This window comes from Mus musculus, chromosome 8 (genome assembly GCF_000001635.26).
Source record: "Mus musculus strain C57BL/6J chromosome 8, GRCm38.p6 C57BL/6J".
NCBI classification, from domain to species: Eukaryota; Metazoa; Chordata; class Mammalia; order Rodentia; family Muridae; genus Mus; species Mus musculus.
Genome location: NC_000074.6, coordinates 122,840,534 through 122,867,971, shown reverse-complemented (window position 1 = coordinate 122,867,971; position 27,438 = coordinate 122,840,534). Strand labels below are relative to the sequence as shown.

At 53.5% G+C, this 27,438-nt stretch overlaps 1 protein-coding gene and 1 pseudogene across 1 annotated transcript; both read right to left on the bottom strand.

The window, feature by feature from the left end:
- Positions 1 to 574: 574 nt before the first annotated feature.
- Cdh15 (cadherin 15) lies at positions 575 to 19,598 on the bottom strand. The gene is made up of 14 exons (NM_007662.2): positions 19,443 to 19,598; positions 11,315 to 11,470; positions 10,457 to 10,612; positions 8,590 to 8,734; positions 6,974 to 7,134; positions 6,387 to 6,515; positions 5,809 to 5,994; positions 4,414 to 4,667; positions 3,587 to 3,729; positions 3,234 to 3,473; positions 2,743 to 2,982; positions 2,508 to 2,644; positions 2,210 to 2,374; positions 575 to 1,149 (listed from the first exon to the last, which is right to left on the bottom strand). Exons 1-14 carry the CDS (start codon positions 19,482 to 19,484, stop codon positions 949 to 951), a joined length of 2,355 nt encoding a protein of 784 aa, NP_031688.2. The 5' UTR covers positions 19,485 to 19,598; the 3' UTR covers positions 575 to 948.
- On the bottom strand, positions 25,727 to 26,394 carry Gm16378 (predicted gene 16378; annotated as a pseudogene).

Genomic DNA, 27,438 nt, shown 5'->3' with positions numbered 1-27,438 from the left:
GGGACACCTCTCACACAATAGAAAACACATGGTCCTTGCTTCCCTAGCTGTCATCCTGCATGGAATTCTACTACTGCCACACAGTCACGGCTGGAGTCACCCACTGTGAAGGACACCCTCTTCTTCCATTACCCCCTGTCTGGCCCCATTCCCAGAATCACAGTTCCCACCTGGGGCCCCCTATAAACCAGGACAAAGGACTCCACCAAGCACTTGAGATGCTTGGAGCTGGGGTAACTCACACCAGGGCAGACACATCATCCCCAAGGACACTGGAAACCAGAGGAAGCAGGGAAAGTGAGGGGTGCCTGGTCTCCTCCATGGCCAGACCCACTCAGATGAGGACAAAGGTAGACCTTAGGCCTCTGTCTAGACCTGGGGCTTAGGGGGGCCTCATTCATACCTCTCCTCCCATACATGTAACACATATGCACATTCTGACCTCACCAGTCCTGTGCCTGCCTCTCACTCCCACCAACTGTGCTGAGCAGAGGGCCCTGAGGTCCCTCCCAAGGCTAGGCCTGGGACAGGGGCCACTACACCCTCTGTGGTGAGAGTGGCACTGGGCACCTGTGATCCACCAAATAGTATGCTTTTAATTGAAATCCACTCTTTAGACGCCTGCTTTTCATACAGAGGCAAGAGTCACAACTGGGAATCAAAGATGGGATGAGCCCTAGCAGGGCGACTAAGGGTGGCTTCTGCACTCTGCCAGGACAGTGCTCCCTCTAGCTGCCTAGTCCATGCTCCAGATTCTCCCACCACTCCTGACTCAGTCCTCTCTTGGACCTCACAGAGATGACCTCCTTGAGTTTATCTGCCATGGAGCCAAGGATGGGCCATGCTGTTGACCCTCATAGGATTTCTGGGTGCACATCCCAAGAGAGAGCCCCTTAGTTGGGCCAAGTGGGCGTATCCACACAGCACATCTGCCCTTGGCCCTGGCTCTCACTGATGTCCATACATGTCCGCCAGCCGAGCAAAGCGGGGTCCCCAGTCCCGGAGGTAGTCATAGTCCTGGTCTTCATCTCCCAGGCTGGACAGAATGGAGCTCAGCGTCCCTGCCACAGAGCCATCTCCCTCGTAGTCATAGATGAGAGCTGTGTCGTAGGGAGGCACGCTGGGGTCGCTGTCCGCAGCCTCCAAGCCCTGTGGAAAAGCCCCCACAGACCTCAGGACCACTCAGGCAGGCAAGCAGGGTGCCCTCTGGTGCTCAGCTACAGGCAGGGACAGCCCTGTCTCTTTTAAGATGGGCATGCAGTGGTGGCACACGCCTTTAATCCCAGCTCTTGGGAGTCAGAGGCAGGTGGATTTCTGAGTTCGAGGCCAGCCTGGTCTACAGAGTGAGTTCCAGGACAGCCAGGGCTACACAGAGAAACCCTGTCTCGAAAAACCAAACAAACAAAAAAGGTGGGCCTGCAGAACACGCCCCTGTGCAGAACGGGCTGGCAGAGAAGGTTCTGTTCCCTCCGGCCCTTCCCCTCAGGGTGAGGAGAAGCTGTCTCCTGTCATAGCAGCTCTTCCTCCCGCCCACGCCCAGTCTCTCAGGCACCTTTCCAGAACCATCTGGCCCCCTCCAGAGGCAGGATCTCCACTGGCACCCCAGTTATCTCGTGACCAGTCCCTGCACTAGAATTAACATCCCCAAGGAGGCCCCCCAGTTTGCTGGGAGCCCCGTTTCTCTGGGCTGTGTGGGCAGGCAGTCAATAGGGGGTTCCCCACATGGCCAGACTCAGACTTAGCCATCCCCGTTCCACCCCCTCATTCTGATCATCTTTTGTGTAGACAGTAGTCGCTCATGCGATGTTCAAACTGATGCTTTCTTCAGATGACATCAAGGCAAGTCCTGTCCTACCTCATCATAGTAAACAGAAGGAGGTCAGGAACCATGCATGGGTACGATTTCCAGAGGGACACGAAACAGAACTATTAAGGCCAGTGCTGGCTGGCCTTCTCTGGCCACATAGCTGCTAATGTTCGGCTCCTACCCACAGGGTTTGAAAAGTGGGTGGTCAACCTGCTCACTTGCCCTCTGAGGTTTTCCTAAAGCTCAGCCAGGGTCCTGCTGGTGAGCTCACCCCCTGACACCCTGTAGCATGGGGACTGGAAGCAGGGTCTGGACATTTGTGTGTTTGTGCATATGTGCATGTATACATACAAGCATGCATTGCCCCATTCTGCGATCACCCCTCCCCCACAGGGCACCTACATCACTGATGAAGTTGGCAATGTCAGATGGGCTGGTGGGAAGCACTCGATGTGGCTGTGGCACATAGCTGAAGGGGGCATCCCTGCGCAGGGGTGGCCTGCCCAAAGAGCGACTTGTGGCCCTCGGCTCCACTGGGTGGCGCAGCTGGTTTATGTCGTACGCATCCTGTGTGCATAGTAAACAGCTAAGGTCAGAGAAGGGACCTCCTGGTTGCCAGAGGATCTTCTAGGAGGCTGCTGGACATTCTGGGACCCCTTTCCAGGGTTCCGTGTGTCTAAGCCACCACTCCTCTCCTTACCTGGTCCTCCTCCCCGCCTCCTTGCTCATCATAGTTAAGGATGTTGTCCCGAAGGTCCTCTTGTAGGCCATGCAACAGACTCTTGCCCCGGGAATGCCCCCGGAACCGTGTGCGGAGCGCGGCAAGCAGGATGAGAACTGGAGGCACGAGAGACTGGCTGGAGTGTGGGCGCTTAAAGGACGCAGGGTGGGGAAGGGACCCAGAACAAAGGGTGGGGCCAAGGACCTTCACTCACCTAGTAAGACCACGGTGCTGGCCAGCACAATGACCAGTGCCCCCAAGCTGACGCCTACACCTCCTCCTCGAAGCGCGGCAGCCCCGGGCAGGCAAGTGCCATCCGACCCACAGCGACACACGGTGACGTTCAGCGTTTGCTCTCGCTGCTGGGGTGGCTCCCCAGAGTCCTGGAGTAGCAGGCTCAGGCGATGCAGGCCCTCGGAGACCTGATGTCGGAGCCGCAAGCGTGCATGGCTCACTGTAGAAGGCGCAGCGTGGTCAGCTGAAGCTCCAGGTTAACCCCGCTTCCGCCCAGAGAGTACCTGAGTCACTGGGTATCAGTTTCCCCATCTACCCATTGGATACTGTGGAAACGAATCCCAGCCCGGGCAAGGGAGGGGGGGGGCGGGGGCGGAGAATGTAGTCATGGCGATACATTGTATCGGCCTGTCTCTTGGGTCTCAGGGTTGCGGAGCTGAGAGAGTGGGGGAGGGCGTGGGGGGAGCGCACCGTTAATCTGGCTGACGCTCCAGTTCCGGCCCAGATCTGGTACTCTGGGGTTCAGCTGGAAGTGGAAAGGGGCCCCGTGTGGGGGCAGGTCCTCATCCGTGGCACCCAAGAGGAGGCCAGGGCCCTGGTCTGGTTCACTGCACAGGCTGCCAGATGGAGGAAGAGCCAGTGCAGGGGCATGGTCGTTGACTTCTAGGATCTCGATGGACAGGGTGCCTGTGGCTGTGCTAGGAGGAATGGCTGGAAGAAGGGAGAGCGAATAAGTTCGAGCCCCACCCACAAGCTACCCTGTCAGTTGTCCACTTAAGGGAGCAGCGGGCTATGGGACAAAGACAACACCCACTTCCCCTCACCATTGTCCAGGGCTAGGATGATGGCTCTGTACCAGCCGTCCTTCAAAAAGGGTGAAGCAGGGCTCAGCACTCGCTGGGTCTGGATCCTGCCTGTGGCCCCGTCCACTTGCAGCCAGTCTTCTGGGTCGTAGTCTTTGGAGTAGCTATTGGTGGGGAGGGGAGGAGAGGGATAAGGCTCACCCAAGATGCCTAGACATGGGGTCCCATAGCATATATGCAAACACATATTACTATCACATACCCATATGTGACCTGGGGTTGGCCAGCATTCAGCCTTTGAGGACCCCCAGCCCCAACTAACGTTTTTTTTTTAATTATTTCCATTTTATATTTCAACATTTTTAAAACTTATTTATTTGCATGTGTGTGCACATGTGTGTGCACATGTGTGAGCACCATGACATACAAGAGAGCAAAGGGCATGGAGGAATTGAGTCTCTCCTCTGACCAGGTGCGTTCCAGGAAATGACCTTAGGTGGGCAAGCTTGGTGGTAAGCGCCTTAACCACTGAGCCATCTTGCCAGCTACCACCACCCCAAGCTGGTTATTAACCCAACTGCACATGATCAATAATGTGCCCATAATATTGATCATGCTGCTGCCCAGATCAATAATCAGAGGCTACCTAAGAACTGTCTTGGACTATGTGCCCTTGTGGGAGCCCAGTCCTGTCCTGTGGGGTATGGTCACCCCACATACACACATAGTACCCTGAGGGATGTACACCAATGGCCTTTCTCTTGCACCCTCAGATTCTAGAGGCACCCTCAGCAGTCGTGGAGCCGCTGATCCCACCTCCTAAACCCTCAGACCCCAGGGCAGCCCACCTGATTCTCTGCAGCTGTTCTGTGTCAGGGTCTCTGGCAGAGAAGGTGGCCACAGAGGTGCCTGGGGGGGCTCCTTCAGCTATGCTCGTCCTCAGTGGGTTCTCTGGAAACACTGGAGCTTCGTTGGTGTCCTGAACCCACACGCTGACCCTGGTCTGGCCCCGCCGAGCCCGAGGGGCAGCTGCCTGCAGCGGGGCCTCGTTTTGTACAGACACTCTGAGCTCATACTGCTCACGGCTCTCATAGTCCAGGGGCTGCAGGGGAATGACAGAGGCAGCTGAAATGCCAGGTGTTAAGAGCCTTTGCCCAGGTCTGTCCAGAGAGCCCAGCTTTCCTCCCCCCACATTTAAACCTTGACCTGTAAGAACTATGCAAGGCTCAAATAGTAACAGGTGAGTTCCTGTTGCTCCGGTGGGTTTGTTGAGTGTGGTGTGGTAGGTGCCTGTGTTACTCAACAGCTACAGGCTTTGTACGCAGCTGGGTGGTGGATGTGCCAGTTGATGCCATCTGGCTCATGGTGATCATCCACCAGGCAGGTTTTGAGAGTAGCAAAAAATTTTCCCTTGAGAGTCCCAGCCTACTTCAACTTGTCTGATCAGATTCTTGCAATAAATCTTCAAATGTGCCAACATCCAAATGCATCTAAGTCTACATATGTTGTTGTCGTGTGTGAGCGTGTGTATGAATGTATGTATGTGTGTGTATGTGTGAGTGTATGTATGTGTGTATGAGTGTACGTATGTGTGTGTATGTGTATGTGTATTTGTGTATATGTGTGTATGTATATGAGTGTGTGTATATGTATATGAGTGTGTCTGTATGAGTGTGCGTGTATGTATATGTGTATGAGTGTGTATGTATATGTGTATGAGTGTGTATATATGTGTATGAGTGTATGTGTGTGTGTGTGTGTGCATGTGTGTGTATATGAGTGTGTGTATGAGTGTGCATATATATGTGTATGAGTGTGTATGTGTATGAGTGTGTGTATATATGTGTATGAGTGTGTGTGTGTGTGTGTGTGTGCATGTGTGTGTATATGAGTGTGTGTGTGTGTGTGTGTGTGCATGTGTGTGTATATGAGTGTGTGTGTGTGGCAGCTGTTCCTCTGGTAAGAGTGAGGATCACGCTGGTACAGTTTTAATTAAAATTTGGACCACCCTAATAAGAAGGGAGAAGGCTGTAGCAATGGCAATCTGAGGGTGCTTCCTGCTTCCCAGTTTGGCCAGATACCTGTAGTCAGCACCCAGTCCATCCCGTGCCCTTACCCCAGGAGGTCGCCTAGCACAGCCCTACCTGGAAGGAACCCAGGGCAGCTCAAGTTGCAGCTGCCACAGGGAGACACCTGTGATGGATTCTAGCTGAGGGAACACACATGACAGGGACAGGGCTCACCTTGACCACGGACAGCACACCTTCATTGGTCTTAGGGTCTGTGTAGATCTTGAACTGCCCATCAGGATCACCTTCAAGGATGGTGAACCTGGCCACCCAGTTGGGGGAACCAGGCAGGTCCTTGTCTTCCACCTCGAGCCGTCCCACGTCCACTCCACTGACAGCCTCTGCAGCCTCCATAAAGAACTGGGAGATCCCAGCCCGTGACTCACCAGTTGGCACCTTAGCATGCCTGCCCCTGGGACTCGGGATACCTTCCCTGCTTCTGGCTTAACACCATTGCTCACTACAGCATATTTCACTGGTTTCCAGAGCCATGGATCCCACCTGCTGGAGCTGCTCCTGGATATTGGACTGACTATTCTCCTCACACAGCAGGGGCCCAGGAGACTTACTCTGGGCTGAGGACCCTGGAGCTGCTCTTCTCTAAGGGACCTCACACGTCCCTGTGTCATGCTCCCTGCCCATGCACTACCCTCCTCTATGCCATGAAACCACCCACCCTCACAGAGTCCCCTCTCAGAGCCAACAAAAGGAAGGTAGCGCTCTAAGCTGATGGGGGCAGGCAGAAGTGGTACCTCATCCTTGGTGAACTCGGGGGCATTGTCGTTGATGTCATCTATGGAGATGATGGCCGAGGCTGTGGCAGTGAGTCCGTCTCCCGACATGTCTGCCACTTGCAAGGTCAGATTATACACAGCCACCACCTGGGGACAATATGACATGTCTAAGAAGATGCGGTGCCTAGTGACAACCATTTTAGGATGACAGCAAAGCCACCTACAGGCATGGGGTCTGCCCCTGTCCCAGGCAGTGAGTGAGCAAGAGGTCAGTTGAGGTCCTGGAAATGTCAGACATTAGCGGCAGTGGGAAGCAGATTCCTGGCTGATGGTGCTACCTTGGTGGCAGGGATAAGAATACCCAGGTGCAGCTGCACAGGAGAGCTTCGGAGGCATCTCCCAGGCATAAGCAACTGGCTGGGGTCCGGGTGGTGGTGGTGTTATTGCACCAGCAAGGAAGGACCAGGGTGAGAATAAGAACCACAGTGCGTGTAGGCTGCGAGGTGGGAAGGCCCCACCCCACCTGCGAGGAGCCCTGAGGCGTGAGGAGACCCAATGTGGAGAACTGGCCCCCAGGCCCTCAGTGGTCCATGGGGCTGCCTCACCTCACGGTCCAGCCCCACTTGCACCGTGCGGATCTCTCCCGTGTGCTCGTCGATGCTGAAGAACTCAGGGCTGCCCTGCTCCAGGATGGAGAACCTGAGGGCTGCATTGTCTGTCTCTGGGTCGTCGGCATCTGTGGCCTCAGCCCTGGTGACGAAGGTGCCTGGGGATGACAGAGAGAAATGTGGTCAACCACCGTGGGATTGCCGTGCTGAGCCAACCCAGCTGGTGTAGGATCTCTGCAGAAAGAGACGGAAACACCTAAGGACCATGACTATGGTGGAACTGAGGTCAACACAGCCCCATTCTGCACATATCCACCCACACATCAATCCCTCCCTGCTATAGGTGGGCAGCCCTGGGGCAGGCAGGCCGCTCCATGGGACTGTAGTGACCAAGGACTATAGGGGCCTGGTGAGGTTGGAGGCACACAAGGAGAGATGGGCTAGAAAGAAAAGAACCTGGTTAAAGAGAAGGAAGGAAAGAAGTGGGACTGGAACACCTGACCCAGCTATTCTCTGTCCGTACAAACTCATTGTTATGGAAGTTAAAGCTGGATAAGATCAGTAGTCGCTGTACCCGGGCAGCATGCACACCGATTCCCAGACTTTGGTAATTGCAGAGAGTTGTCAGACCATGCTGACAGACAACGTCCAGCATCATGTCTAAGACCTTAGATTCAGTCTAAGCGGACTGAAAAGACAGGAAAAGGTTAAACTGATTATCAGTTCCCTGCAGTGAGCACGTGGGAATTGTTTTAGACTTTTCTGTAAGTCTGAAGTCAGGACATAGTAAAGATGGTAGGTAAACGTACATAAATAAATGAGCTGAAATAAAATGCGCCCGAGTGGCCGACAATCAAGACTCTGTTCGTGAAGCTCTTGCCTAGGCCAGGTTTGAACGCACTGGGTACAGGCAGTAAGGAAGGGAGGGTGGCTGGACACAGTGCCCTGCCCGGCCCTGCCCGGCCCCGCCCAGCCTGCCTGCCTAGCCCCGCCCAACCTGCTTGCCTGCGGAAGGACAGGATTGCTTGTGATTTTGAAGAGGTACCAGAGTCTCAAGTAGTCAAGGCTAGCCTCAGATTGGTTAGGTAACTAAATCAGTCTCCACTTCCCAGGTGCCAGGCTCACGGGTATGCGCCACCACAACAGGCTAGGTAGACTGAGACCAGACTGTACCTGAAGCAGCAGCCAGAGGAGGCACTGCCCCAGGCTGTGGAGTCTTCTTTGTGGCATAAAAACTACGCTAGAGAAAGCTCATGGCCCATGGACTCACTAACTAGAACAGAAGGGTTCCCAGAAATGCTAAGTTCATATTACGCAAAGTTCACCACCATGAAACAAAAAAGGCACAACTGGAACACAGCTACCCGGAAGCCTTTCAGTGCAGATCAAATTAACACTGACATGAGAAGTGTAAGAGATGGCTTTCTTACACCCCACCTTTCGGATGGCCTTTGGATTGTCAATTCTGCCGCACTACGGAGGATCCTGTCATGTCAAGCCTGCGCACTGGTGGGGGGAGGGGGAAGGCTGTATCTCTAGTCCTTTGTAGGGAATTCTGGGATTTGGACCTTCCGAAGCCCCACCCTTTGGATGGGGCTGCGCTCCCACCTCACCTGGGATGGCACCCTCCAGGATGCGGCCTCTGAACACATCCTGTAGGAAGGCTGGCCGGTTGTCATTTTGATCCACCACAACGATCTCCAGGTCCGTGGGGTCCTCCAGGGTAGAGCCACCCAAGTCCAAGGCAAAGGCCCTTAGCTGAACAAACAGAAGGTAAGCAATGGTTCTGTGGCTCCTAAAGCCACGAAGAAGGAAGAGCAAGGGCTGAGCGCAGGTGAGGAGCACACGGGATGGAATGTGTGCTGCGGGCATGCACCCTTTTTCTGAATAGAGCCTGCTTTCTCCTAGCACATGGGCTCCAACTTTCCTCTCTTGCCATGGCTGCCAGGATGCTCACTGCATCCTTGTGTGGATGAAATTATGCTCTTACTAAGGTTTATCTCCTTTTCTCTATGGTTTTGGCTCCTATCAAATTCATTTATTTTACTTATTTATTTATTTATTTATTTTTCTCGAGACAGGGTTTCTCTGTGTAGCCCTGGCTGTCCTGGAACTCACTCTGTAAACCAAGCTGGCCTCAAACTCAGAGATCCACCTGCCTCTTCCTCCCAAGAGCTGGGATTAAAGGTGTGTGCCACCACTGCCCGGCTTATTTTTTAATTTAAAACGATATTTTTAGACAGGGTCTCTCTGTGAGCTGTGGTGTCCTGGAACTCGCTATGTAGACCAGGTTAGCCTTGAACTCGCATTGATCTGCCTGTACCATGCCTGGCTTAATTAGTTTTACTTTTTGGAACAGGGTTTCACGTGAGATTACAATGTTCTAAACCTGCTCCTTTTCAGAGAATGGCACAGCCAAGCACTTGGGAGGCAGAGACAGGAACACAGCCAACTCAAGCCCAGCCAGAGACACACAGCAAGACATTGCAAGTCACATTAAAAAAAAGAAAAAATCGGGGCTGGAGAGATGGCTCCGTGGTTAAGAGCACTGACTGCTCTTCCGAAGGTCCTGAGTTCAAATCCCAGCAACCATCTGTAATGAGATCTGACACCCTTGTCTGGTGCATCTGCAGACAGCTACAGTGTACTTAGATATAATAATAAATAAATCTTTTTTTAAAATCATTCAATGGGTTCCTCTGGAAGAATACTCTAACAGCCTCTTAAATTTGGAAGAATCTCTCAAGGATATAAAAGAAATCTTGGCCCTTGGAAAAAGGGAAATAGAAAGCTATCCTGTCTCAGGCCGGCTAGGATGCAGTCCACAGGGTCCTGGCTATATAAGGCTTCTACAGGCTTTGTTTGGCTTTATCCTTGGGGTATGTAGTTGAGGCTTCTGCTATGTAGTTGAGGCTGGCTTCAAACTCATGACCCTCCTGAGCCTCCTAAGTATCATAGGTCTGTAATACTATTCAAAGCTCTAGTTATAATTCATTGGCTAGCTATGCTGGGGATGGAAACCAGGGCCTTCAAACACTAGGTAAGTACACTACATGCCAGCCTGGCAGATAAAGGAAGTTCCAGGCTTGACTCTTGGCCTTGTGCACACTTTGTGACTCTCACAGCTCCTCCTGAATCCCAGCATTGTAATGGTAGCGGAGGCTAATCACTCCGCAGAGTTCATTCCCTGCAGAGGGCAGTACCACTATCTGGGAATTCTTTATGACACACCTATCCATCCAACAGAACCTGGATCCAAGGATTGGCTGTCATGTCAGCTCACCAGTTACAGTGATGCTCTGCTCTCCAAAAGACCACCTATTCGCGGCCTCAAGGCGTGTGGTGTGGTAACAGGAGCCCAAACACTTAATCCTCTGATGTGGGTCTTAGGAGGACAAGATCTTGCTTCAGAAGCACCCGGCCTGGAGCCCTTCACGTGGGGAACAGAAGCTGAGCAGTTTGGCTTCCCACAGGCCCTACCCTGAAGCGGTCCGTCTTCTCGCGGTCCAGCGTGGCATTGAGGTACACCCTCCCGGTGAACTTGTCGATGGAGAAGACATTTCGGGGCTCCTCATCCACTCCGGGACCCTGGATGCTGTAGATGACACTGCCTAGCTGCTGTTTGTCAGACTTGATCTGTGGGGGAGGGAGGGGGCTCGGTGAGGGCCAGAGAGCAAATGAGGGCCAGAGAGCACCCCAATACCTTCGTGTTTCACCCCAACAGAGGTCCAAAGCTCTGAAGCCTAACAAGTTGCTCCCCTAAACTGTAGCCCAGCTGCAGGGCATCCTGAGACCTGGCAACCAGCTGTATTCTGAGGATGAAGAGGGCTGAGCCGTCACAGGTCTGTCTGTACTGCTGATGAAGTGTGTGTCTTGGGGGGACGGGACATGTAGCATGGGGGCATGTTCACCGCAGTAGCTAGGCGCTTGTGGCTCAGGGCTATGGGAACCTCGCTTTTATCCCACAAAGTGAGAAAGTCCTTCCTAGGCTATACAACTAGCTCCTGTCAGCAGGTGGGGCTTCCCTATATCCAAGAGGATCTTTAAGAAATGTTGAAACTGGACTGGAGAGATGGCTCGGCGGTTAAGAGCACTGACTGCTCTTTCAGAAGTCTTGAGTTCAATTCCCAGCGACCACATGGTGGCTCACAACCATCTGTAATAAGGTCTGATGTCCTCTTCTGGTGTGTGTCTGAAGACAGCTACAGTTTACTCATATATTTAAAATAAATAAATCTTTAAAAAAATCTTGATCATGGTGGGTTTAAAAATTTTTTAAAACTTACTTAACAAAGAAATGAGGGACCCTATGGGGACCACCCATCCCCCGTCTCTTACCTGCACAAGTGGGTAGGGGAGGCGTTTGTGGTTCTCAGACACACTAATGGGTGGGATGACCCAGGCTCTCCGCACACGGCCTGGGGCTGATGCCCGGCGCCAGGGGTACAGGGTGCTGGGTTTGGGCTCAGGGACTGCCCAGGACAGGCCAAGGCTCTAAAACACAAATAGAATGTCATCACACAGGGCACAAGAACACCAGGATGACATCATTCTTGGGACTGTGCTCGGGCTCTATACCACCTGGGGAGTCACTCTGCAGGGTGCAGGCTGTGTGGGCCTTGGCAGACACATCCTGGGGAGCTTAGCTCTTAAAGTCCCCATATGGATAGTCCATGACTGTCTCTTCTCCTTGTCTAGACGCCAGAATACAGGCTGTGTCCACAGGGTCATCAGATCCCTACAGCAGACATTGTTTATTGGGTGGTTGGAGGCAGTATGAGGGTCTGCACTTTTCCTGGGGTCCCTGAGAGGTCAGATGCCAACGAGGCCCAGGAAAGAGGGTAACTCTTGCTTCCTGGGAGTGAGGGCCCAAGAGGAAAGACAGCAGCTGGTGGGGCCAGGGACTCAGTCGGAGACGGGGCCACTGAGTTAGAGCGGGAGGTAACATGTGTCCCTCTTCACCCTCACAGCTTGAATGTCACAAGTTAATGGTAACAGTGCCTGCTTTTATTAGAATAGACTAGGGAAGGGAGGGACCCTGCCCCTAAGCATCTAGGTCTACCTGACACACACACCCTAGCCTCCTGGGGTAGCCATGCACACAGCAGACACCTGGTCAGAAACCTCCCTCTGCCACCAGGCCTGGGGCTTGATTTTAAACACTTCCAGAAACCAGGTTAGGGAGCCCAAGAGTTGGTGGCTTCTCTGCTACAGTTGGCTGTGTGAACAGAGAGGGGCCATGCTCCGGATATCCCATGCGACTTCTTAATATTGCATTGCAGAAGGAATACCCAAGCATCCAGAGCCCTGGGCAATCAGGGCACCAAGGGGCTTCACCGAAGCTGATTTGCACAGTGGGACTTAGTGTCTGTGGTCTCCTTTGCTGGCCAGCCTGGTCTGTGACAAGGACTAGAGCATGGGACGGGACCAGGGAGGACATGCCCTACAGAAGCCATGGACAGAGATGCTCCAGGGCACAGGGTGTGACAGGGCTCAACTGAGAGGCTGGCTGGGGGAAAGGAATGGTCTATCCAATACGCCACGTGATTTTCATAACTGAATCTCAGTTCTGGAAACCCATTCTACCTCATCATACCCAGGAGCTTGGCAGTGACCTCTAACATGTTGAACCAGAGTTGGCTCAGAGGACAAAGATGCTCGCTTCCAAGTTGGATAACCTGAGTTTGATCTCTGGAAGCCAGATGGTAGATAGATAATTGACTCCTGTAACTTGTACTCTGACCTCAACATGATATTTCCTGCCACGGTAAATAGATGTAATTTAAAAGACTCAGTGCCCTGGAGAAAAGGGACCCCAGGAAAAGGGTAGACCCTCACACTGCCTCCAACCACCCAATAAACAATGTCTGCTGTAGGGATCTGATGTGTGTCTGCAGACAGGAGATGAAGCCAAGTCCCTAAGCTCAGAGGGAGCTCTACTGACACCCATTCTCCCCAAACCCACTGCCATTACCTGTGTACACTCACAGATAACCCCACCCCTCAGAGGGATTGACTAAGGCCAATCAAGTACATGGCAGAATGCATAGCAGTTCCCCAAAGGCATCGCCAACCTTCTCACACGGTTTTCATCCCATTTCTGATTGGACTTAACTGAGTGACCTGTCCTCCAATTGTTCCTTATTCCATCCCTTGATTTGGAGGGATGATGAGACCCGGTGTTCTGAGGATGCTGGGGACGCCCTTGCATCCCCTTGTCTTCATTCCCGAATGACTCCTCATCACAAAGCACACCCTGGCAGAGGCTGCCATATGTGGGGATGTTGGTCACATTCTGACCACATCCTCCATAGCACGTGTTGGCTAGGAACAAAACCTAGGGCATCCTCATGTGTCTAGGATGCTGGGAGGCTTTCAGGCCAAGGCTGGGCAGGGTACCGCCCGGCAGCATGTGTGCAAGTGCTGGCTGCAGAAGGCTCTAGCACATGGGGACTGCTAGGCTCGGAGATGCTCTCAGCATTTGTAGCCATCCCTGACTGCATTCCCCGAGGCCCACAGGAGGGTCCAGGGCAAGCAGAGGGGCTGACCCTTCAGAATCCTTGCTAGCCTGGCCTTCTTGAGCCAAGGGCAGCGCTTGGGAGATTTCAGCCTCTGTCTCAGGGCTGTTCACATGCCTTTTGTTTACATTTGTTTATCTTGGGGGTGGAGAGACATGCTACAGCACATGTGTGGAGGTCAGAGGGCAGCTTACAGGAGTCAGTTCGCTCCTTCCACTATGCAGGTTCTGGAAAAGCACTTGGGTCTTTAATAGCAAATTCCCCTACCTGCTGAGCCCTACCTGCTGATCTGTCTTGTTGGCTGGTACGTGCCTCCTTCAAGGTTCTGTCCTGCGGAGAGGTGCTTTCTAGATGTAATTCTCTGAATCTGTCCCGTCCATAGTTGCAGTCTCAGAGGACAGGGAGCAGGGCCATGCGTACCCTTCTGTCTCATTCCAGCTAATGTAACTACTCAGAGCCAGCAGCTTCCGTTGCTGTACCAGTATGCCAGTCTAGCCTTAGCAAGGTTGAGACCCAAGGGTCACAGTCTGTAGGGGTTGCTGTACAGAAGTGGCAGATCGCCGGGTGGGTAGGGCTCAGACTCCCAACAGCCCTCAATCCAGACGTCTCTCTGCTTTGAGGATTGTTTATGTCTTACATAGCCCAGGCTGGCCTCAGACTTACTATGCAGCTAAAGACGAGCCTGGACTGCTGCCTGGACTCCCCATGTGGACCCTCTACAGGCAGGTCACCTCTCCTTTCCTTCCAAGGGCAGATCCTTGGGCTGCCCCTGTGGAAGGACGAGCACTGGGTGGCCCTCAGGGCAGAGCAGGGCTAGGAGTGTGGAGGGCGGAGCCACCACACACAGACACGCCAGCCAGCACAGCATTGAGTGTGCCGGCCCCAGCCTCAGCATGTATCTATCCCAGGCAGCCAGAATGCCATCCTATCCTCAATATCACCATGGCTACCGGAGAGAAGCCCGCCCCCGACTACGCCCCTCAGAATGACAGGTCGGATGAGATCAGGAACTCCAAGGAGATCTCCTCATAGCGTTCATGCTTAGTGCTCACTGTGTGTCCACTCCTAGGGAAACTCCACTTGGCTCCACCCCAAGCGAGAGAACTGAGAGGCCCTGGCAGGGACCAGAAAGCAGGCCACATGGAGGTTGGAGTGATGGCTCAATGTTTAAAAGCAATTACCGCTCTTATAGAGGAGCAGGGTTTGGTTCCCAGAATCCACATGGTGGCTAACAGTCATCTATATGTAACTTCAGGCCCCGGGGGATCTCTGACACATCCTTCTGGCTTCCTCCAGTACAGCATGTATGTGGTACATATGCTTATACACACACCAGGCAAATCACGTAAAAATAAATCCAGTTTTAAAATTATAAGGAGGTTATGTGAATGGCACTTATACCCAAGGAGACTGGTGGGACTGGGCCAGATGGGCACCACACCTCCTCCCCAGAGCCCAGCGGCTCCCACGGCTCTATGTGCTTGTTCCATGCAGAGTGGACAACTTGCCTGCTGGCTATGCAGGCCCCTGGATCTGATCTATGGAGCCTCTGTGGAGGCTGGGGGTCACAGGAGGGAAATACAATGGCTGATTGGGTTGGGGGATGCTCTAAGGGCAGCAAGGAGCAATAGCCAGCCAGGCAGCCAGGCTTAGATTTCAGCCTCTCCACGTCCCTTCCTGCAGCACACATGGATGGCCAAGACTCAGGAAGGTACCAGTCCTGTGTGCACCTGCATCTAGCCTGCTTTGAGATCAAAGGTTTTGGCTCCACTTCTGCTCTCTTGTCCTGTTTCCCAGCCCAACTAAGGCACCACACTGGGAGCCCCTTGTTTGATGGGTGGGAGCCCATCCCACCAGTGGGGACCCCAGCCACCTACTCCTCAGCCCCTCAAGGCAGTGGAGGCCAGCTGCAGTAAAGTCCTGTCACCCACTTAGTCCTGGAATCCAGAGAGCAGAGGACCCTGTTCAAGACAGGAGGGTGAGCGTGGAGGGGCCAGAGTCCTCCTGTCTCTGTCCAGCTCTGTCCTCACAGATGGCACCTTGGCCTCAGAACCTGCCAAGGCCAGCATGCAGAGCCACTTTTAGGTCAGGGCAGTGTCCCTACCAGGCACACACCTGCCTGCCTGGCATGGGGAACCTGGGCCACAGCCTCCATGGACACAGGGGCTTTTTGCCTGAGCTCGGTGGCAGACCCTGAGATGTGCCTGAGCCGCTGCTTTGGGGGAAGTCTGGCTCTATCTTCCTCCCCTCAGGATAGTGTGTGGGTTGGGATCTGAGGCTCTTCATGACACCAAAGCCTGAGAGAAGGCGCCTTTCTCATAGCTCCGAGACAGGTCTAAAGAGGCTGAGCCATTTGCCCAAAGCCACACAGGCAGAGTTGGCACCAGAAGGCATGCCAGGCTGATGTCATCTGTAGTGTCTGCCCTGCCTTGGGGAGACCTGTTGAGAATGGGATTCCCAGGCTCTTTGAAGCCCCCGTGGCCTGGGAAGAACTTCCTCCCTCCCCCCCAGTCCTGTGGCCTCCATCAGCTGCCCCAGCCAGTGCCCACGGCCTTGGCACTCACCGGGTGTGGTCAAGGCAGGGCCTGGGAACCTTGGGTCCCTCGGCTGTCCACAGCCCAAGTTCACGAGGTCACAGAACCACAATGTCTTGGCAGGGCCTCGTGCCTAGATCAGAGGCTGCAGGGGAATGAGTGGGTGCCCAATGGGCAGGCCACAGCCAGCTTCCGGCTCATGGGAAGCATTTGTGTAGCCCATCCCATGTTCTCTCACCCTACCCACTTTCCAGAAGACGTGGCAGGCAGGGGGCAAGGCTAGGGGCCTCCTTGGGAAGCTAGGACATCTGGTGTTTAGGACAAAGCCACATGGCCACAGCTGGCTCACAGGCTTCCCACATTCAGAACAGAGGACAAGGACAGAGGCACCTGGAAGGTGACTTTGTGGCAGGTATTCCTACACGATCCACTCCTCTGACCCCCATACCAAACCAGATAGGAAATAGTTACAGACTTTCTTCCTTCAGTAGATACCCAATGTGCCCCACCTCATCCCTGGCCTGCTCTTGGCCAAGGACCAACCCAGACACAAGTTGGAAAGTCCTAGAGACATCTGGGGACATTGTTCGGCCAATTCCCTCTGGGGTCTTTCCTGATCCCCTCCCAACTCCAAGGAGTTGTGGGGTGACTAGAATCCTGCTATGCATGTAGTATGTGCTTGGGCCAGGCAAGAGGCTTTACCAACACTACCAATGGAATAGCATTAGCCATTGCCAGGGGCCAAGGAGAGAGCTGTCTAGCACTGGTGCACGCCCCTGCACTGATCCTGGGCAGAGGTTCTGGTGACAGGGAGATGGGACTGACTGGGAAGACACAAGTGCCCTAGCCACGAGAGCAAGGTGTGTGTTCCATCTTAACAGAGCTAATGGCCTTTGGGGTGGAGGGCAGGAAGCCCCCCTGCATTGACTTCCCACAGGCTTCTCAGGCCTGCACAGCTCCCACAGGCTGGAATCCATGGCCACCTCATTCCTGGACAGCCAGCATGCCAGGAATGAGCCCAGCTGTTGGCCTGGCCTAGGTGGCCCCACATTCCCACTGTGGGACCACCCTGTCCAGCTGCTGCAGTCATCAGAGGAGAATGGGGAGGGGGCAGACAGGCAGCTGTCCCTGCCGATCAGATTGGTCCTGCCTGCCTGCCTGCCTGCCAGCACAGGCTGGGCACAGTGCTCAGGACTGTGAGCAGCCTGCCTCCAGCCTGAGTCACTACAGGCTGCTGGCTGGACCTGCTAGAGATGAGGCTCTCTCTCAGTGTCAGTGACTAGTCCCCCAAAGTACTGCTGAGACCCATCTTTCCTGCAGACTCCACACGGCTTCATTGGTTCCTAGACAGAGGTGAGGTGGGCAGGCATCTCTCTGGACTATCCGTGATGCACCGCAACCCAGCTCAGGAGTAGCAATTAGAGAGACTGAACCCCAAGTGCAGGGGCTGAGGGGGTCATCTTTATGAGTGCTAGTACTAATGTGTGGATGATACTGGGATTAGAACCCCAGATCTCAAGCGTGCTTAGCAAGTGTTCTACTGGCTACAGCCTTGGCAGCTTTTAGTTTTCTTTTGAGGTGAGGTATCAGTAAATTGCCCAGGCTGGCCGTGAACTTGTGATCTTCCTGCTTCAGCTTCCTGAGCAGCTAAAATTTGAGGCCTGGCGGGGACCAGTTTTGAACGCAATACACCCCCTGGTGCTGCCATGGAGTTCTGGAAGCTCAGATTCCAGAGGGAGCCAGGATAGGGAGGCCATGGAGTGAGCTGCGAATCTGAATCCGTGCACAGCCCACTTCCAACCCCAAACAGAGGAGCCCAAGACAGAGCAGCTGGGCCAGGGTAGCCAGGGAAAAGCCCAGTAAGGAAGCAAGAATGACCAGACGGCAGCAGCCCCAGGACCTGGTGTGTGGACAAAAGCCTACAGAAGCACTAAAGCTGGGGGGGGGGCACATTTGGGGGAGGTAGGAAAAGTTCCCCAGGCACTGGAGCTAATTTGAGTGCTGCTGTGAAGTAAGTGCAGGAGGCCAGGCCTCGGGGCGGGGCGGGTCCTTGCCCCCACCTGACTGCCGGGGCCTCCAGATGCCTGGGGGGGGGGCAGTTGCCCTAGTGCAACAGAGAGGGGGGGCTTGGTGATGGAGGGGGAGAAGAATGCTACCCAACACTACCCACCCTCCAGCCTTGGGGGTGCTGTTACTGTAGCCAGTGGGGAGCAAATCCCAGCCCAGGGTATGGAGGGGGCTCTGATGGGTCAGGGCGTTATGCACAAGACTGGGGTTCTGTGTTGGGTCTTAACTAGCCTAGCAGATGTGCCCAGGTAAGGGAATGTGGGCCCCCAAAGCTGGGGTGTTGCTGGTTGGAAGTGTAGGGCTGATGACCCAGGGCCAGCTGCAAGGGGGGCTCTCTGGCCAGGCTCCTGTCAGCTGCCGAGAACTGAAACTTGAGTAGAGTTGCAAGGCTTTGTGGGAATTTGAGGGAACCAAGGAAGTCCTGAAGTGTGTTCCCGGAAGGGACGGACCCCCCACCACACACCCATGCAATGCTGGTTGACCTCTCTCCACACACAGCAATTCTTTGTGCTCGCCACCTGTTGCCTCTGGGCGCAGAGGCTGGCCACAGCCTCAGTGCACATCTCTGTGGAAAGGGACCCTGGCAGGGACCACAGAATCCACATTCCCGTTCTGGCCAGTCCAGGACCATTCAGCAGCCAGTCTGAGGACTGCCAACAGCAGGAAAAACTGGGGACCTGGGCTTTACCCATCCTTCTTTGTGCCATGTTAAGAAGACAGGGTACCAGAGACTGACTGATCTGGGGACCACAGATCACTCCATCTCCAGGCGGATCCAGGCACAGCCGCTGGCCCGGTCAGGTCAAAGGCAGTGTGAACTGAGAGTGTGTTGGGCTACTCTGGCCTGGAGTTATTTTCTCTGGATTCTTAGGTCCTGTAGGGAAGCGTTGCAGCTCCTCTAGGACCACTGGGTAGAGACTCAGGCACCACCAAGACCAACCAGGGGCATAAGTGTTACAGACACTGTGGCTTTCTGCCCCTTCTCTCTGCCTCGTGCTCTGGAATAGAAAGACCTCTCAAGACTGGCCACCCTTAGGCTCTGGGAGGCTCCAGGGAGCACCTGTGATATGCTTCCAGACTGAAGGGACAGCCCAATGGCTGTTCCCGTGCCTCAGAGATGCTTCCAGTCCTGAACCATTTTGCTCACTGATGTGCAGGTCAGTCGCCCTCCCTCTGGAAGCCCCTAAACACAGGACACCCCTTCCTACAATGCTTCAGAGAGTGCGGCCCACCCTGGACACTGCAGGCCGCAGCTCTCAGGTTCCCCCAAAGACACTCCAGGCCAGTGGTCCCAGGAAAGCTATCCCAAAGCTAGAGGAAGGGATGCCACAGGGCTTACAAGCTTACCTGGGCAAGCAGCCCGAGGGCGAGGAGCAGAGCAGAACCCATTGAGGCAGTGGCGGAAGAGCCGAGGACAAGTGGCCGACTGGGCGGCCGGTGGAACGGGCGGTGGTGCTTCTTCTACCCCCACGCTGAGAGCATTGGGCTGAGTGACAGCGCAAGTGCTTGGGGAGCAGGCCAAGGGACTGCACGTGTGTGGTGGGGCGGGGCCAGGGCGGGGTCTGGGCAGGGCTAGGGCTGAGTGACTGCATGGGGGGCAGAGTCATGGGCGGGATCAGAGATGAGTGACAGCACATGTAGGTGGGCCTGGACAGCCACAAGAGTGTAGTGTGAAAGATGCAAGGCAGAGCCAGAGCAAAGTGATGGGGGGGGGGGGGCGATCTGAGTGACAGCATATGTGATCAGTGCCTGAGGGAGGCTCTGTAAAGTTTTGAGGTCAGCACATGTGTTGTAGGGGGCTCCTGGACTGAGTGACAGCATGTAGGGGGGCGGGGAGTGGACATTGGGGAAGAACTCAGCATGCCGTAGGCTGGGACTGAGGCCTGTGGCAGCTGTCCAGAGAGACCCAAGCTTGTAGAAGAATGGAGGGAGCCAAGCACAGTAGCCCATACCTTTAATATTAATCCAGAGGCAGGCAGATCCCTATGAGTTAGAGGCCAGATTGCTCTACATAGTGAGTTCTAGGCCAGCCCAGACAATGTAGAAAAACTGTCTCAAAAAACAAAAAGCAAAACCAAAAAACCCCAAAGTGGCCCCTAACCCAGAGGAAGGAGCAGGAGGATTGGGGGTCACGTTTGGATTGCCTGTTCAGGTTTGCTCTTCCAGAACACATCAGAGGCTCCTGAAGGCTGAGTGAAGGGCAAGAAAGACTGGCATGTGGCTTATTCTTAAGGGGTTCAGGCCCAGGTCTCACCCCACGGGCCACTCTGCCTTTGGCCAGAGCTCCTTTGCCTACCCCCTGCATCTCCCGCCACACCACATGTATGCAGCAGTCACCATGATTTTGTGGGATATCTTCTTTGCTGATAGCTTCTGGATGGCCCTCGCTGACATCAGCCGGCCATGGGCGTGATCCTTCTGGCTTGCACTGAAGAAGGCAGGAGACGTTACTGGATCCAAGGCCCAAGACAGGCACGAAGGGAGGGTGCCTGGTCCCTGCTGGTCCACTCCACTGTCCTGGACAGATCCCGCGGGCATTGGTAGAGACTTGGTTGATTTACATACATGACTGAGGTCCCAGTCCCTGACTAGAAAGGCTGCACCAGGCTTGTGCCCATGTTTCCTGAACCCCGTCAGCTTAGCCAGAGTTCCCAGCCCCTTCCCCAGGCAGTGTGTGGCCCAGTGGCCAGGGACTCCAGGCTGGTTGGGCTTTCCCTCCTCACTCTCTCCCTCAGGCCTCCATTGGTCCAGTGGCTTTAAACTACCCACAAGCTAGAGGCTTTCCAACTTGCCTGCGCTCACACCCATCTGACCCTATGCTGATCCGACCCCAATAGATCTGTATCAGCCTGGATGAAGACGTCCAGGTGGCTCTTGGTCCACCACAACACCTTTCCCCCCATTCTGCCCCAACAGCCGTTCTGACGCACAGCTGTTAGTTCACCTCCAAGTGCTCTTTGTCCACCCCTTTCCTCCACGGTCACCATGCTCTTTGAGGTGCCCTGCCTGGAGCATGCTTTCCTTCCGCTGTTACTTAGAGAACTCCTACGCATCCCTCAATGCCCAGCTCCACGGCTTCGGTCAAGGGAACACCCTCCCATCTCAACCAAGGTTGTTCCTTCCTCCTCTGGCCTCCTGCTGGGTGCAGCCCCTATATGGCTGGCCCTATATGCTGTCCTCTGGACTTGGGAGAAGGACAGGAAGAGGGGGGAGAGAGGAAGGATGTGGGGGAGATGGGGAAAGAGGGAGAGAGAATGAGAATTCCCACACGAGATCCTGCAGAGCAGATGAAACAGTCTGTAAACCCAGCACTGAGGGAAATAGGGAAGGAACTCATACAGGGCAGGAACCTGTAGGCAGGAGCCGATTCTGAGTTCATGAAAGAGTACAGCTTACTGGCTTGCTCTTTCTCACAGAACCTAGGACCACCAGCCCAGGAGTGACCCCACCCATCTGGATCCTCCCCCATCCATCACTACAGCCCTGGCTGCAGCCCAGTCTTCTAGAGGCATTCTCTCAGTTGAGGCTCCCTCCTCTCTGAGGACTCTAGCTTAAGTCCAACTGACACAGAAAGACCCAGCACAGTAGCCGGAGTCACATGTGGGTCCCTGGACTAGCCTGTCACCAGCACCTACCACTCTGCTGTTTGATGGGATGGTCGACTCTTCCTTCCTTTACATTGTCAGGTGTTTTACCACAGTGACAGAACAGAGCAGGGTTGACACCATCTATGCCTGGGGGGGGGGGTGGCCAGACTGTGTGTGTGGGAGCAGCCCTAATATTGATCTCCCCCACACATGAGAGGGTGGGGGAAGAGACCCCTTCAGGAGGACAGCCCCTTGGGGGCTCTGATGGCAAAGTTCTCTGGATGCCTGTGGGCCTCTGCCTCATGTTTCAGGTCCAGGAGTAAAACATACCCCATCCCTCCACATGGGAAGACACTCAGGGAGACTCGCCCCTGCTTCCCAGCCTTGCTTTAACTTGTTGCCTCAGACTGGGACTCAGGCCAAGCCCTTCTTTGGAGGAGTCTCTATGGCCCGGGGCCAGGGACCAGTCTCTGGGGAGCATATCTTCCCCAGGCCAGGTTCTTCTACACAGGAGTAGAGAGAGTGTGCTGGGTTCCCTAGACAAAGGTCCTGAGGGCGGTGTCAGAGGGGACAGTTGTCTGAGAAAGAGTTCTCTTCACTGTCAGATGTGAGGCTATCACCGACTCTCCTTTAAGACCACAAACCTCTAGCTGTGGCCCACTGTGACCCCCACACTGGGTAGCTCCAGACAGTCCCAGCAATGTCCCACCCTTCATGATCCCAGGTGTTAGGGGACAGAAACAGGCAGGGGAACCCTGGGTCCTGCACCCATGCTGCTGAGCCACCTCTTCAGATCTTCCCAGACTGAAGATACTCACTGGAACCCATAGGCCCCTTGCAGCCCAAGCCCTGATAAGAGTCTAGCTCTCTCAGGCTCCCCTGGGTAACCCTCTTTTCTGGCTTCTGTCTACCCCAAAGGCCTTGTGGCCAGAGGTCTCTGCTCACTGTTTTTGTTTGTTTAAACTTTTATTTATTTACTTATTTATTTATTTTGGTTTTTCGAGACGGTTTCTCTGTATAGCCCTGGCTGTCCTGGAATTCACTTTGTAGACCAGGCTGGCCTTGAACTCAGAAATCTGCCTGCCTCTGCCTCACGAGTGCTGGTTAAAAATTTATTTATTTAATGTATATGAGTACATAGTCTCTATCTTCATGCACACCAGAAGAGGGCATCAGATCTCATTACAGATGGTTGTGAGCCACTATGTGGTTGCTGGGAATTGAACTCAGGACCTCTGAAAGAGCAGTTGGTGCTTTTAACTGCTGAGCCATCTCTCCAGCCCCCTTCTGCTCACTGTTAAGAGATGCATCCATTCAAAGGAAAGGAAGCAGTCGTGGGCAGCCCAGTTTGTCTGTGAGAGCATAATTGAGGATGGGCAGGGACCAATCTGGGGGATTATCTTTAGTTAAAGAATTTTCAAGGCTAAGGTGATTCTAGCTTTTAATCCCAGCACTAAGGTGGCAGAGGCAGGTGGATTTTTATGGGTTTGAAACCAGATTATAGGGTAAAAAGCTCAAAAGCTTGAAATCCCACCAATCTCTGAGCTCAAAAATCCCACCAATCCCTACCCTGGAAACCTCCAGCCTGGAAGACTCTGTCCCCAAGAAACCCTCTATCAGCCTGCCTACTGCTTAGTTGTCAGCTGCTTCTCACCTGAGCAGAGGCAGCCATTCTCCTGTGGTTTTCCCAATAAATCTCTTGTGTGAGGTTAGTTGTGCAGTGTGACTTGTGTTTGTTGAGCAGTATGACTTTGTGGCATCCCTAGGCTCCCAACTACCAGGCTACCTTTCCCTTCAGAGCTGTAACACTTGCTGCGAGGAAATCTTCCAACCCTGGAGCAGAGTTGTAACACTTATTTTGATACTATAACTCAGAGAGGCTCTCCTGGTGCCTGCACTTCCCCTCGGGGTCTAAGCTGCAATAGGACCCGATCCTTCTTATCCAGTCCACCCACAACAGGCTTATCTTTCAGCTCATCAATGGTTTAGCAGCCCACCCATCAGCAGTAATTTGGTAAGTTCCCTCTTTAGGTGGAGGCACTCCCAACTGGCCATCTTAACTGAGCCCCACTCCCCCATCCTTCTTAGGTCCAACTGGGATACTGAACCCCTCTCCTGCCCTCTCTTTGGATCTTCCTTACCTTCTGGCCTCCATGAATTCCATAGCTCCTCTAAACTCCCATGGTTTTCTTTCTTTTCTTCTTTTTTTTAAATATTTGCTTATTTATTTTATGTATATGAGTACACTGTAGCTGGACAGATGGTTGTGAGCCTTCATTTGTGAGCCACCATGTGGTTGCTGGGATTTGAACTCAGGAGCTTCTGAAGAGCAGTCGGTGCTCTTACCCACTGAGCCATCTCGCGAACCCCTCTCACAGCTTTCAAAACCCTGTCCCAGACCTTTTCCTATGACTGAGTCTCCCCGCCTCCCAGAGCTTGGTTTTTGTCCTCACCTTCTGGTCCCCATGAAAGCCCTGGTACCAAGCTCTGAGTCCCTCCTTGTGCTTTGACAGGCTAAGTCCTTGATTTTCATTAAGATGTGGTTATGATTCATTGAATGGCTTGTGTCTTCCTTTGGTCCTCCTCGAGTCCTGGAGATGCCCTTAGTTATAGGCTGCAGTGACATTTTCTACCCCTCCCCCATCCATGGGAATGATGTCGTCTATACCCTATCATACTTCTTTGGGATGCCTCTTAGAAAACCTCCAGCCCCTAGCCTAGCCCCTGACTTGAAGGGTACTAAACACGCTCCCCTTTGCAATCAAATTTGACCTCAACGTCCCTTAGATTATCAGTTCAAATGGCTGCCTAATGGACCCTAGATCCCAATATTGAATCTTTATAAATACTGTGAGCAGTTGGAGAAATGGAAAGAGATTCCCTGTTCCCTAAATTCAAGCTTTCTCTTTTCTGTGCTCCAAGCCCTGTTTTGTTTTGTCTGGTCTCCCCACAGTACGCTGTGTAAATGTCCTGTCTTTTAAGTTACTGTTGATAGATCTGTAAGTTTGCTGCAAAGTGGGAGCCAAACCTAGCAGGAGGAGGAGAAAGCCAAGAAGTAGGTCAGACTGCAGCTTGGACACGGGGCACGGGCATGTATGGTACACCGGGCACGCCTTTAATCCCAGCACTCGGGAGGCAGAGGCAGGTGAATTTCTGAGTTCGAAGCCAGCCTGGTCTACAGAGTGAGTTCCAGGACAGCCATGGCTATACAGAGAAATCCTATCTTTTTTTTTTTTAAAGATTTATTTATTTATTATATGTAAGTACACTGTAGCTGTCTTCAGACACTCCAGAAGAGGGAGTCAGATCTCGTTACGGATGGTTGTGAGCCACCATGTGGTTGCTGGGATTTGAACTCTGGACCTTCAGAAGAGCAGTCGGGTGCTCTAACCCACTGAGCCATCTCACCAGCCCGAGAAATCCTATCTTGAAATAAACAAAAAACAAAAAACAAACAAATAAAAAAAGATATGGTATAAGCCGACTAATGGGGAAAAACTCTTCCCAGCGATGCAGTCCAAAGCAGATGACTCCACCATTTTGATCGTATTAACAATCCCTCCCACACACACACCCCGTCAGCCTCAACACACCGTCCCTTCTCTCCCTCTCTGGCCTCTTTGGTCTCCCTTTCTCTCTCCCAGATCAACCCTCCTGGTGCCCAGTGTCGCCCACCAGCAGCCCTTAGTGCTCCTGCTGCTCCCCCTGCTCCACCATGGGACCCCCTTTCCCTCTCCCTACTTGGCCTAACCCAGCCATGGTTCTCCCTTTGCCGGCAGTTGCCGGTGGATGGCTTGGTTAGGATGTGTCTGCTACTCATTAAGCAAACATTCTCAAACAGAAAACCTTTCTTTCCACGGTGTTTCTGTGATTCTCACCAACAACCTTGTCCCTGAGGAGTGCAGATGAGGCTGGACCCAGGCTAGAGATAGTACAGAAGATGAAGTCCAGGTAACTTGCTTCCTAGCCTGTCTCCGTAAGCCTGCCCTTAGAGCAGCTCTGCTTCCCTCAGTTTCCCAATATATATATATATATATATATATTTGGCTCTTTTCAGTTTATTGCATGAAGGAGTTACACTAGTCCAAGTTAAAAGCGGACCCCAAATGATTACATTATACAAGCTGTGAGGTTTTTAAACTTGTGACAAGGGACAGAAGGGAAATTCTACTCATTGCAAGGAAATCCTCGCTTAAGCTTCAGAGAGCCACAAGCACTTAAAACCCATGAGCCTTCAGCTGATCGTCCTCAGCCAGTCCAGTCTCTATCAGGAACTGGCATATGTTCTTGCGCTGGTCACCCTGTAGCTGAAGTACTTCTCCGTATTCTGCATGCTCAATTACAGTACCATTGCAGGCAAATTTCTTCTTAAACGCCTTCACTAGTTTCTTTTTATCGTAATCATCAGCGATCCCTTGGACAGTGGTAAGGGTCTTCCTGCCGTTTCTCTGTTGAATTCTTATATGGATATAATCCTCAGTGCCAGTAGGAAGCAGGCCATCACCCTTACTTGCATCAGCAAAGGGGTCGAAAGAGTGGAGGTTCTGGATAGCGGACATACGATACGATTCCTTTTCCTCAGTGGAAACGGCCTGCGGAAGGCGGCTGCGGGAGAAGGCGGGCGGGGGGGGGGGGGGGGACGGAGCGTCGGGAAGCGAGGGGGCTCGAGGGGGAGGCAGCTGAGTCCTCGGCGGCGGCTCAGTGACCGGGGCCTCAGTTTCCCAATATTAAGGCCAGACTTAGACGCCTACACAAGGGACCCCTGACTCCACAGGCAGAAGTTTTAGTCTTTAAGGTGTACTATGGGAGAGATGAGAAAGGCCCAAACAAAACACCTGGTGCTAGCTGAGGCCTTTCAGCAGCCGCCTAGCCTCCCTGGCTACAGCAACCGCCCAGACTCCCCAGCCATAGCAGCTGTTCAGGTTTCCCCTGCCATTCAAGACCTGAGGACCTCCGACTCCATATCCCACATGTAGTCAGGAAGGTCACTGTGCCTTGCTAGGCTTGCCCAAACCTTCATAAACCACTTCAGCCATATTCAAGGTGACATCAAGGGACATAATGGGGTCATGTCCCTTTACAGCATGAGATCATCAAGCCCAAATTGTCCTCCAGCCAACCTCCTAGGTCTGGCCATGTATGACTGAGGGGGTCCAAGACTTCTCTTGCCTAACTTCTGCATCTCCGGCAGGGAGCGTCAGGTAGGTCATCATAGTATCTGGGCAACACATCTCCTCCTGGACATTGGGACCACCTACTCGGTCCTGACAGAATTCTGGGGACCCATTTCTTTCTTGTTCCTCTTCTGTCAGAGTAGCCTCACAACCCCCACCACTTAGCTGTATCTTTAAGGGTTTTCCCTTATGCACTCTTTCCTAGTGGTACCAACCTGCCCCATCACCGTGCTGAGAAGAAACCTCCTTACCAGAGTGGGAGCCTTGATTTTACTTCCCTCCCCCACCCACTGACCCCAGACTTGCCAGCCACTGCCTCCCTCTTCCTCCTCCAAATCGTATAATCAGACATACTTTTCCCTTTATCAGCCTCCCAAGTGGGGCCCTGAGTATGGGACACCTAAAACCCCTTTGTAGCCAAACATCGGTTGTTGCTGTAGTTGATTAATCTGCTCTAATCTCCCTGGTGGCGGTGGCAGTGGTGGCAGCAGTGGCAGCAGCAGCAGCAGCAGCAGCAGCAGCAGCAGCAGCAGCAGCAGCAGCAGCTACCTGCTTTGATGTTCTGGATTCAGGAGTAAAAGA

Excerpts from the sequence above, each read along its gene's own strand:
- Cdh15 (NM_007662.2), bottom strand. The coding sequence starts at position 19,484 with ATGGGTTCTGCTCTGCTCCTCGCCCTCGGGCTGCTTGCCCAG. Across the intron at positions 10,613-11,314 it reads TCCCCTACCCACTTGTGCAG|ATCAAGTCTGACAAACAGCA; the intron begins GTAAGAGACGGG and ends CCTCCCCCACAG. Across the intron at positions 6,516-6,973 it reads AAGTGGGGCTGGACCGTGAG|GTGGTGGCTGTGTATAATCT; the intron begins GTGAGGCAGCCC and ends TATTGTCCCCAG.